Source organism: Papio anubis, chromosome 11 (assembly GCF_008728515.1).
Source record: "Papio anubis isolate 15944 chromosome 11, Panubis1.0, whole genome shotgun sequence".
Classification (NCBI taxonomy): domain Eukaryota; kingdom Metazoa; phylum Chordata; class Mammalia; order Primates; family Cercopithecidae; genus Papio; species Papio anubis.
This window is the reverse complement of record NC_044986.1, coordinates 114,786,792-114,799,406: the sequence shown is the minus strand read 5'-3', so window position 1 is coordinate 114,799,406 and position 12,615 is coordinate 114,786,792. Positions and strand designations below refer to the sequence as shown.

Below are 12,615 nucleotides of genomic sequence, written 5' to 3'. Positions count from 1 at the left end.
ATGGATGGATGGATGACTGGATGGATGGACAAGCAAATATGGATCCTCCTCCTTGATTGGTTCTGACTAACTCTTCTCTCCTTTGGTCCTCAGATCCCTCAGATGCTAGGGATCACAGTGTCCCCTCCTTTCCACTCTTCATCTTAAGATTCCTTGACCCATAGTTTTTCCTTTCCTTGCAGTCTGGCTGTTGAGCAGCGTTAGCCATGCCTCAGTGTGGTGCCTCAGAGACTCAGCCACCCGCCCTGGACTTCCCAGGCAGCAGCAGGGAAAAGCTTAGCAGAGTGTCAGAAACTCTGTTGGGTGGTAAAGTGTGTGGAGGAGAAATGTAGAGGAGGACACACAGGCCCTCAGCCCTGGATCCTAAAGGAGCGGGCAGTGGAGAGAACCTGAGTGCTGTCGGCTCAGTTCCAGGACCTTTAGTGAATGTCAGTGGGTGAGAGAAGGACTAAACATGGGCCCTATTAAGTATTTGCACAGTGGATTAGTTAATGATTGAGAGGAAACAGCCAATATTTGATGCTGTTGTAAATACCAACGAACTAATAAAGAATGGGGAAAACTAAAACCTTGGCTAGCTCTACATAGACAATACTCTTTAGAGCAATTTATGTAAATGTCAAAGTGTCTGTTACCCTGTTTGTCTTATATAGATTTGTTCATCACATACTATATATATTCAACTGTGCACGCGTACATACTATATATATTCAACTGTGCGCGCGCGTGTGTGTGTTTACATGGACTTGAAAATGAGTAAGACAAAATTTTTGTCCTAAGAACTTGATATCTGGTTGGGAGGGCAAGAAATACATATAAATAATGTCAACGTAGGGTATGATGTGAGCCACAAAAGAGTTATAAACAAACATATAAAGAAACTTGCAGCTAACAAAAAGTATGTGCATTAAATGTAAACCATATCTCCTTAGGAGGAGGCTACAGGATGGGGGCAGAAGGCTCTGCCCAGGCCCAGGAGGGTCCCCTCCTTGGCTGTGAGGCCTTGGCCAGGGACCTGATGTCTCTGACCCAAGTGGGCCAGCTGAGCCAGGCCATCAACACAGCTCCATCATTGAGGCTCCCACCTGGGAGGGACATATATGTCCTGGAACGGGACCCGCTGGCCTCAGCCTACAGTGGGAGCTCTGCCTGTCGTTAATCGGTGCCAGATGCATATTGTAGGCTTTGATTTTGGTGCTAAGCTCTGTTCTTGTGTGCTCAGCCATATGTTGGTGGTGTGGTCTGGTCGTGGTTCACGTTAGAGGAAGCACGCATCGTGAGAGAGCCAGAGGGCACGGACAGACGTGCGTGAACGTACCTCACTCCTTGCAAGACCTCGCACAGCCTTGGTGCTCCCTCACATTCAAGTCAAACATGCATTCGTGTGTTCGTAGGAAACAGAGCCCCTTGCTGGGACCATGTTGGTCTGCAGTAGGGCCAGGCAGCTTGCGTATTTCCTCCGTTTTCCCAAAGTAAAACTGAAAAATGAGACCAGGGCCTCTCAACACCCACGTTCTCATGAATATGGCACCGTGTGACCCTTGATGAGAGAAAACCAGGGAATGCTTTCTTCCGATTGTGTTCACTTGATAAAGCAGGATTGCCGGAAGTCTGCCCTTGTCTTGCAGAAATTCACAGGATTACACAGATACTTCTGTCCTGCTTTCAAGCATCCCTGTGAAATAAGTAAGTTTTGAAAAGCAGGTGCTTGGCTTTCAACCTAAGCCAAAAGGCCTGGATGTCTCCTGGAAAAAGATAGAGTATCACTTTGGACAAAATGCAAATCCATTTAGCAACCAAGACAGCAGGAACTTTTTTCTAAGTGGAAATGCACCCTGGTTGAGGAGGCCAGGGCAGAGGGTCAGAGGGTGCTATCTAAAACACTCAGCAGCCAGGTACTGAGCTGCCCCCATGGCTGGGGGCTTACAGATATATGTTGCTAGAACATTCTCTTTCCCTCCACCAACGCCCCTACACACACATTACGGAAGCAGCTGTCAGGGCACTCTCCCTAAAGAAGACTAAATTTGCTCCGTGGATATTGATTAAGTATCTGGACTTAAGACCGGAGAAGAAGGTAAAATTAAGCTGAAGTCCACCATCTTTCTATCTGCAGTTCCTCTATGCAGGGACAGAACCATTGTTTCATGCTTCTCACATGTGCAGTCTTCCAGTGAAGTGAATCACGGAAAAATAATTTGACCATTCAGAGAACCTTTGGACTGAGAGATGGAAGCGGCCTACAGGAAGAAAAGACAGTTAAACTAACTATCCAGTGCAGGAACCAGGGCTGAGCCTACCCCTAGATTGTTGCCCCAAATCTCTCGGCTAATCCCACTCTTATGTTCATGCTAATTTTCATTTCTATGTTTTCATTATTTTCATGAGTCACACATTTATTCTACTTAAAGTCCCTCTTTAAAATAAATGCCTTTAAAAGGTAAATACAAATATTTTACAAATAAAACTATTAAGGTACAGCCATTTCTATTCAGTCATTCTATTCATCAGATATGAAATTTGAGCTCCCTATGGACACATTTTAGGGTTCATGCTTAAATCCGGAGAGAGAAGTTCAGTGGCAATAGCAATAACAAAAGTAAAAGGTGACATTTGTTGAGCACTTATATAGTGCCAAAGTGCTCTTAAGATCATCTTTCTTAATCTGCACAACAACCCTTTGAGGTGGGGTTCAGTTAATGCTGCCACTCACTGTCAAGAAATAGATTAACAGGCTTAGAACCCATACCAGTTCAGCTTCCAATAAAATGTAGTTTCTTCTGGAATACCTCGTTTTAAGGGATTGAGTTTACCTTGAAGCCCTTCCTCCAGCTGTTGCCACATCTCACCATGTCTTGGCAGCTATGTCATAGAAGTTGCCAGTCCACAAGGCCCTACTCTGGCCAGTCAGCACCAAAATCTCTCCTCTTTTCCACTTATCTCCACAGCATGGCAGGAGGGCCGTGGGCTGAGAATACTGGTTAGCGAGGGAGAAGTACAGGCTCTGCCAGGGAGAACTGCGGGGTGGGATTCAGGAGCCCTTTCTGGGTATGTGGTCTCTAGGAAGAGCAATTGCATCAGAGAGAACTGAAGAAGAGGTAGCCTTGGAGGAGAGGGCTGGAGAGCCCAGCTCCTACCCAGGCAGGTGACCATGCACGTGACCATGCACAGGGTCGTCTGCTCTCAGCATGTGTCCTGACGATTTGATGAGCCGTCTCTTGTTTGGAAACTGGAAGTGTGAGGCCTGTTGCTAAAAGTAGCTTTCTCTTCTCTCCACAGGCATGAATGCTTTACAGTTGCAGAACCTGGCGACGCTGGCTGCTGCTGCAGCTGCGGCCCAGACCTCAGCCACCAGCACCAATGCAAACCCTCTCTCTACCACGAGCAGCGCCCTGGGAGCCCTCACGAGTCCCGGTGAGTGAGAAGGGTGCTCTTCTCTTGCAGGTGATGCAGCAGGAGTGGCAGGTAGGTCTGCGTGCCTCCACGTGCAAAGGGCGAGGCTAGACGTGTCCAGGATGGAGCCGGGAAACTATACTGGGCCGCATTATGTCATTGGGTTATTTTATTTTTTAAAATGATCAAAGTTCGAATTTGTCTTTCATTTTTCATGGATAATATGAAAAAAAGTTTTCAGTGAGAGAATCCACCATGCAAGCCTTTCTCTCACATTCACTCTGTTTTAAACACTAGTCCATTCAACACTAGTTGTGACCACTATGAAGAGCCTCCATCTCTTAATCTTTCTTTGTCCTGTCCTTTTTTAAAAAAAAAAAAATGTAAGAATTCTCTTTCAAAATTCCTAATCATTCTCATGTTACATTTCACACCAACTCCATCCATCACACTTGATTTTAAAATCCACAGTCCAGCAAGGAACATCTTGGCTCATTCCTGGTCAGGCTCTGGGCTGTGTCATTTAAAGTCTTTTTTTCTTCACAAATTTTGTTGCCTTATTCAAAAGCAGATGCCAGTTGTCTTTTCATACAAGCCAGATAGAATGTGATTGCTTAGATACCATGAGTTGAGTTTTTTTTTCTTTTTAAACTTAAAAAAGTCGAATATTTCACAGACTTTCCTTCTCTGAGTTTTCCAGGCCTTGATAGATGATCCCGCCTCCTTTTCTGTTACATGAAGGAGGCGGCCTGGACAGTCTCCAAGCTTCCTTCTAACTTTCAAAATCCCGTGACCCTCTAACAGCTGTGCCCCAAAGATTAGCTAAGTGTTGAAAAAACTTTAATGAAAAAACACACATCGAAAGCTACAGGCCGCTCCACGCTGCCTGTTTTAGGGCTTTTGACTTGAGGGAGGAATGAGGCACATTCCTAGAACCGGCAGTTCTCGACAGAGCAGTCGCCCTTCGTCTCTGCGTAAAACATTATGTATCTAAGACATTTCACCCAGAGGACGGTTTTGAGAGAGCAGTCTGAGAAATGTTTAGGAGAAGCTGGTGGATTTCCCCATAATGTGCTGAAATCTCGTGGCAGGTGTATTGAGTTCACTGCGTACAGTGTCTTCAAAAACATACCGTTACTATATGAGGGCCTCATCTTATATAATAAACACTATTCCTGAAAAATCAACTTTATCACCCTTAATTTCAGGAAATTAAGTGATAGCTTCAGTGCAACACATCAACTTAGTAAATCCTGTAATGATACCTTTTGAGAAATAAACATTTTTAACATGATGGATTTCCCCTTTATAAAAATAAGTCCTTTAAAAAAATGAAAATTCGACCCTCTCAACTTAGATTTCATAAATCAGATGAAAATGTATTTTCTTAAGTGGGATTTTTTTTCTCCCTTGTGAGCACTATGATTACCCCAAAATAGCACAGAATGCTGTGAATGCATTGTGGTGCATCTTCAGTCCGAAGGAGGCTTGTCAGTTTAAGAAGTCAAATGCAGAAGCAGCTGTCAGCTGATCAGTGTAGATAATGTAACTCAAAAATCATATCCCGAAAGTGCTGTGTGGTGTGAGCAGGATGGACCCGCTGCCGACCTCCCTGAGCCCTTCAGTCCATCAGAGACTTGGACAAGAAGCAAAGCAATGAGTGAAAGATCCGTGACAGAATCCCACTGAAAAAGGGGGCAGGGGACTGGAGGAGGCGACCCCTCTCTCAAAAGGCGACCTTTGAGCAGAGACCTGAGTTCCGTAATGGAAGCCATGGCGTGTGTTGAGGCAGAGGACAGAGCCAGTGGGCGGGGGAGAGCGGAGTGCGGGCTCCAGGGCAGACCGCGTCCGTTCCAGCCGACGTTGGGAGGAGTGTGAGCTTGTTGCAACCTTCTTAAAATGTGGGCTACTCAGACGGCCTAGGTGTTGGTCGGAAAGGAATTTTAAACATAGGTGACTATTCTCAGTTTTTTCCTGAGACTGCAGTGAAGGAACATGTGTTGTGAGATGAGCCTTCCTCCCTGCTGGAGTCAAAGCCACACGAGCGCCACGTCCTTGCCTTAACTGCTCTGGAGGAGGCTTCCTGCCCTTCAGAACGCGCCGCTCACTTAGGTGTCACTGAGAGCGATTTTTCTCTTCTCTACTGAGGACTGCTTTGCATAATAACTGAAAGTATTTTATTAGAATCCTGAAGTGCAGCAGCGGCAGTGATTGAAATCTACATTTCAATTATTTTTCTTAAGTGTAACTAAAAAATCTGGTGTTTAAGTGAAAGTAAATTATTTGTCTAATTTCCATCAGGGACTTTTTCAAAGTCACAGAAAATGTGGTTAGTAGAATTCATGAATCTCCGCTTCATCAAGGCAATTTCCTAGAAAGTAAAAGGGGTTGAAAGCCATTCCCAAGGCCATTGCCATTATTTACTTTTTAAGTAATAATAAACTGGGCATACTGTTTGGACCATGAGCCAGTTCACTCGCACCGTGAGATGAAGGGACGCCTCATCCCATTTCTCCTCCACAGGCCTGGGGTTTACCCTGTTTTTAAGCGTGTCTCTTAAGCTTCAGACAAATTCATCTAGAAAGCAAAGGGACAATTCAATCCCCCAAACTATTAATTTTTTTAATAATTGTAAATTTATCATTTCAATTTTGCATACCCAGGAAAAGTCTCCCTACAGCTTTATTATAAATGATTTTAAACAGTCTTGGCTTTAAAACATGAAAGATTAAGCTTTAATTTTTGTTTAAAAAAAAATCCCCTTAGGCAATAAATAGGTTCCTTTGTCTCATGGCCTTGAGATAAAAATTAAAATAGTTTAAATTGCCCATGGTTAGAATAAGTGTTTCATGCAATTATCAGATGGTAGTGAATAAAATTAGAAATTAAATCATGAAAGAATAAAAACCAGGTAAGTGCATATTACACCTTTTATGAGTTTCTCACGGGTCTTTTGAAGCCTAATTTAATCATGTTTCTTGTCTTTTATTTTGATATGATAATTTTTCCTTTGTTTACCTCAGTCTCCTTTTTAGTTAATTAATTCTTGGATCATTTATTGTTACCCAGTTTTTAACCTGTTTTTGAGGACTGTGACTCTGTTTAGGTAAGAGGCAAATTGTCTAGAAGGGGTGTAGCTAGGTATTAAAGAAGATGTTTGTCTTCCGTTCAGCTTGCAGATTTGTTGATTTTGTCTGGTAATTTTGAGAGCTTGAAGAGACTGTTACTGTTACCACACATGAATTTTGTTGGTATTTTTTTGGTCTAAAGTATATTGCATTCACATACCATGTTATTCCACTGAACTTCTTCTGTCTTCTTCTTTTAAAGAAAAGGATGCTATAAAATTCTCCAAATGCTTCTGTAAGTGCAGACTTGACCAAGTACCCATTCCAGGATCATGGACTGGTTCTTCCCGCAGTACCAGCCATTCAAAAGTGCTAGGAGGCATTTTTTCATTCCCACCGTTGGCTCTTCAAAGAGTTATCACTTTGAATTCTGGGTGGCATTTTCCCATCTTGAAGGCGTCCCCAGCTTTCTTGAAGGCTGTTGACAAACACAAAGCTTCAAGGAAGTGGGGACACCTGCTCTTTGACTCTCTGAGGGTAACAGAGATTGGAGGTGTTTGGACGTTGTTCAGGCATTCCCTGCTGCCTCACATAGTCATGACTGATGGACGGTGACTGTTGTTCTTGCACCCCTGTGTCACCAGAGCAGCTGAATGAGCAGTGGCAAACGAGAAACCACCCTTGAAGTTATCCTGTGGCCTTTCCATTGACAGGAGGCTTTGTCGCCACCTTCAGTATATGTCTGCATTTGCATCAGAGAACTTGCATTATGCTAAGAAATGTGATGCCTAAGCCGCTTTAACCCACATTTGTAAGCCTTCTAGTTCATGCAGGGCAAATACATAAAAATGAGTTGGGGCCTGCACTGCTCCCTCCAAGTGGTGACATGCACAAGGCAGTATCACAAGACAGGAAAGAGTGGGGGCAGGAGGAAGGGACAGACAGGTGGACAAAGAGGCCGTCTGCCCAAGACTGCTGCAATGGTCCCACAACCTCAGAATGGAGAACTCAACTTGCCCCACAGACCTTCCCGCTGCCTGCCCCGCCCTGCTAAATGGATTGTCCCAGTGGTTGATGTGACTTGGTCACTGATCGCTGCAGCCAGCCCCTGGCTCAGCTGCGCGCCTCCTCAGCCCCTCAGTTCTCCCTGTGAAGCATCTTTTCCCTCCCAGGCAATAGGAGCCTGGAAGAGACCCTCATCTTCTCTCCCCTTGTCCTATTAGAACAGCCTCCAACTCGGCCCCTTTCCTCTGTCTGTCTTGCATGCTATTGGCAACCGTGGTGTAGACTCGAGTGAAACAAACTCCTGAGTGTGGTGTTCGGGGTCTGCCTGCTTCCCTCCAGAATCTGGGCAGCACACACTTGCCCAGATCAGGCCATCCCCCGTACCCCAGCCCCGCCGTCAGCCTTTACACCATTATTCTTGCAGGCTTCTCTACCTAGAACATCTCTCCCATTTCCTCCCACAAAAATCTAATACGTCACTAATGTGTTGTAGTGCTCGTTCTTGAGAAGGATAGTGTGGGTGGGTATAAAAGCGTTTCTAATGCACATTATAAAAAGTATAGTTTATGCTGCTTCTGTAATTTACACTGTAGTAACATTTTTGGTGTAATTGGTAAAAACTGTTTTCAGTAACCTACTACTTTTATGAATCAATGCAAATGCCACCTCTACCATGAAGCCTTCTAGTTAGGATTGATCACTTCCACACTGTATTGCTGAGTAAGGACTTAGCTCATTCTAGACCTGGGGCAGTGCAGATGGTTCCTGAGGAGCTCTTGGGCTCCTTGAGGCCAGGGACAGAGAGGGCTGGAGTGTCGGTGCTGGCCAGGTGTTCTGCAGACACCGCCCCTCGCCTGTGCTCCCAGGGCATGCTCGGCCTCCCTCCACTAACGCTGACCCTGTTGTCTGCAGGACAGTGATGTGGGCACTCGCTTTGTGTCTCGCCCTCCAGCCAGTGAGTTCTTTTAAAGTAGGGACAGTGTGTTATTTACTTGTAATTTCCCTTGCATCTGGAACAACACATCAGACACAGGCCCTCAAGTGTTTTGTTTTTGTTTTTGTTTTTTTTAATTCAGTGAAATAGTGAAACAAAAATTGTCAAAGACAAATGTTTAAGGGCCATCTGTTCAGTCTAGTACAGCTCACATATCTCTAAGGCAGCTGAGTCCCTCACGGTGCACGTTGGCAGGGTCAGCACACCCACCCAGTTCACCTGTAAGGCGTACCTCTGCCTGGATCCCTCAAAAACCAAACCTACAATTTGGTTTCACCTTACAGGTGAATACTCAGGTCCAACAGGTTTCTGAAGAATAAATCTAATACTAACTTATACCAAAACAATCATATGAAGCAGTCTTTTCATTACAGGAGCAGCTTATTTTACAAATAGTGGCTTTCAAAATGTTCTGATGTCATGATATAGGATAAGTATGAGTCTAGTATCCGAGAAGGGCATTTCATCTTCGGAAGAACCACCTACTCTAATGTGTGCTTTTGAAAGATAACATCACGGCAGATCATCCTCAGAAAGGGCCCGTTAACTCTGTGTGCACTGCTAACCCCACGTCGTCTTCCAGTGCCTGCCCACACTGCTTACATAAAGCAAGGTCCCATCTAGCTTTGCAGAGTATTTTTTACTTATACCACACTTTCAAAATACAGGGCGTTTTATAAGTGCAGGGACCAGTTACTCCTGTGAAGATGGCCTGAGCCTTTACCATCCTCTTTTTCTCCTTACCCCCATCTTTTGTCGTTGTTTATTCTTAGGAGAATGAAGGAAATCTCAAGGCAGACCATTCTTCCCTCCACTAGCAGCTGTCTCAGTCAGGCAGAGTCAAGCCAGTTGGTAAAATGGGCTGTTTCATTTGTGGGTTTCAATCTGTCAAACGGCCAGGCACGGTGGCTCATGCCTGTAATCCCAACACTTTGGGAGGCCGAGGCAGGTGGATCACGAGAGGTCAGGAGTTCAAGACCAGCCTGGCCAAGATGGTGAAACCCAGTCTGGACTAAAACTACAGAAATTAGTCAGGTGCAGTGGCAGGTGCCTGTAATCCCAGCTACTCTGGAGGCTGAGGCAGGAGAATCACTTGAACCTGAGAGGCTGAGGCAGGAGAATCACTTGAACCTGAGAGGCTGAGGCAGGAGAATCACTTGAACCCGGGCAGCATAGGCTGCAGTGACCAAGATTGCACCACTGCACTCCAGCCTGGGCGACAGAGTGAGACTTTCTCAACAACAGTAACAACAAAAACTCTGTCAAACGTCTTTTTATTTTTTATTTTAGCTTTCCTATGGTGCTGACAGTCAAACTTCTTTACACTCTTATTGCTACAGTGGAAAGAGCATTGACCTCCCGTTCTTTGCTCGTTTCCTGCCAGTTTCAACATTTTACGCTGCTCTTCTGAAAATTGTCTTGTTTGCTCTTGACATTATGGGGCTCACTTTATTTTCATTAATGTTAATGGAGTCACACATTACATAACATGTTCTGTAAATAAAATGACTCTGTAGTGACTGTCACCTCTTGATAGGTTTTTTTTTTTTTTCATTCATTCAACAAATATGTGTCAAGCATCTGTGTGCCTGGGACTGTTCCAGCACTGGAGACACATCAGTAGACAAAGCTGATGAAGATTCCTACCTGCATGTCCTTTCTCTTCTAGCATCAGCTTTCAAAAAAAGCGTCATTTTACTGAATTCACACCATGGTAAAAACAATTTGAATAGCCTTTAAGTATAAATTGTAACTTCCACACTCTTAAAACATCATAACCAGTAGTTTGCATATCTTATATTAAATTTTGTGAATGAGACCAAGAGTGGGAGAGGGAAGTTTTTTCTCTCCTTTCTTCCTCTCCTTCGAGCTGTACCATCTTTCTGTGTGTTTAGTGCGACGGAGAGCTGGGAGTAGGGCCCCCCTTAGGGTAGAACTGCAAGTGACCAAACCAGAAATCGAGAGGGTTTAGCACTCAGCCCTGCCGCTCGGGCTGCTCTGTGGCTTCTCGACAGAAGCACGACGTGAAAACCAAGTGGTTTGAAAGTTCTTAGGCATGTAAGACTCATATTGTTGGGGAAGAGAGTAGTTGGGAATAGTATGTCTTCCTAGTAAATGTCCTTTATTTGGCATTGATCATCTTGCTTCTAAAGGAGACAGCATGGAGACCCCTCCCACCCAGAGGGGTTTCGAGGGCCCTGTGTGTGCGGGGAGTTTGGGTCTGGAGTGAACTTCTGCCCAGTGAGGGGATGGACATTCCAGGCGGTTTGTGTGATGCCCCAACCTGGAGCAGGCTGGGGTCTCTTCATAGTCTGTAACCAATTTAAAGCTTAAAGCCGCATAGCTGTGGGGGTAGAAATATTTACGGTTCACCACAGAGCCCACGCTGGGATTTATGCAAGTAGATTCCACCTGTGCCCTGAGCTGTCCTTGGCAGGTGCCTTCGTCCCCGGGGTGGACAGATCCTCACGTGCATCGTAGGGCTGCCACTCACCAAGCGTGTTGTTCCTTGTTTTGAGTGGGCTTTTTAATATGTGCAGACATCAACTCTAATTCTTCAGGTAGTTGCTTTTTGCTGTTGGTGGCGCTGGACTCTGTGCTAAGTGTTAGTGATTTGTTTTTAAATATTGCTTTGCACCGTCGTCTGTATTGTGGCAAATCCACATCAGATCCCCTTGTGCTGTTTGTGTGAGCTCAGGCTGTGTTTTCTGTCCAACACAACCACTTAATGAGATTTTTTATTCCCACTAAATTATCTGTGATCTTGTATGATATAAACATGTTATCACTACTAGCACTGGTGAAAAGCATGTGTTGCTTAATTGTGTTATATTAGGTGGGAAAATCAGCAAAGCTTTATTCTAGTCACAACTTCCTAGAAGTGTATACACTAAGTTCCATTTCTTCAGACTCGAAAGCAATAAAATGGAAATTTTAGTTCAGATGTGGTTTAATCCTGAGAACCAGTCCCCATCAACTAGATGCAGTGGCCACCTACAGACATAAGCAAAATGCGCCAACCTGTAAAGCACAGGTGGAGAGCAGGAAGGCCGGTAAGGTACAGGGGTCAGTGACAGGAGAGGTTCTGCCCCAAGGGAGGAAGGGAAATTTTAGTAGAAGAGTTGACATTTGAGCCAAAATGTTCAGGGTAGGTAGGATTTTTAAAGTAGAAACAGAATGGAAGATACATCAAATGTGTGAAAATGCGGAAATAGCATTTAATCAGCAAATGGAAGTTCATCTCATTTTTCACAAGCATGGAAAAGGAGGCCCACAGAGGACCCTGAAAGCCAGGGCGAAGGAGCTGGGACTTTTCTTGTCAGCAGTGAAGAGCCATTTCAGGACTTTAGGCCCAAGAATGATGGACTTCTTGTGAGACTGGACTGAGGCCCCCATTTGATGTGAGGGAGAACAAAAGGGAAGGAGGAAAGATGGTGTTGGTGTGTTGGGCCTGGGTGGCCAGTGGAGCACTGTTCTCAGTTCTGGGAGTTGAGGAGGAAGCTGTCATACAAAATGATAGGACGTGACACATGCAGAGCTCAAGGGCACATGAACGGACATTCCGTGAAATGTGTCCAGCAGCAGTCGAATGTGTGACCATCAGGCTGACCAGAGCCCTGAGCTGCAGAGTGGATTGAGACTGACCTGCTGAGGCCAGGCGGGCTGCCCTAAGCCCAGGGAGGGATGAGGTCATCAGGCCAAAATCACCAGCAAGGCAAGGCGGGGACCAGATGCAGAAAGCCTTGGGGGATGTGCTTGTGGAACACAGGGACCAGGGGATGGAAAGGGAGCTTTCTGGGTAGCAGTGTCAGAGAGGCCGAACACAACGGGGCTGGAGGAAGAAAAGGCAGAAAGAGCTGACTGAAGTTCGACTTGGGGAGTGGGTTCTCCCCAGAGTGGCTGCTTCACCGCAGTGGTTGACAGTTTTGCAGGCAGTGAGAGAGGACACAATTCTGTATGACACATTCATGAAATGTGAATATTTTTAAAAATCCATAATGGGGCTGGTCATGGCAGTTCACATCTGTAATCCCAGCACTTTGGGAGGCTGAGGCAGGAGTTCCTTGAGGAACTCCTTGAGGCCAGGAGTTCGAGACCATCCTGACCAACATGGTGAAACCCCGTCTGTACTAAAACTACAAAAATTAGCTGAGC

The 12,615-nt window shown here is 45.2% G+C and overlaps 1 protein-coding gene across 38 annotated transcripts in view; it reads left to right on the top strand.

Annotated features, from left to right (window-relative positions):
* Nucleotides 1-12,615, top strand: part of CELF2 (CUGBP Elav-like family member 2) — an 861,437-nt gene that overhangs the window by 810,790 nt on the left and 38,032 nt on the right. For all 38 annotated transcript variants that reach the window (XM_017944501.3, XM_031652715.1, XM_009213961.4 and 35 more), the window contains one exon: nucleotides 3,280-3,414. In XM_017944501.3, the coding sequence (XP_017799990.1) occupies nucleotides 3,280-3,414 (135 nt within the window). The remainder of the gene's footprint in view (nucleotides 1-3,279; nucleotides 3,415-12,615) is intronic.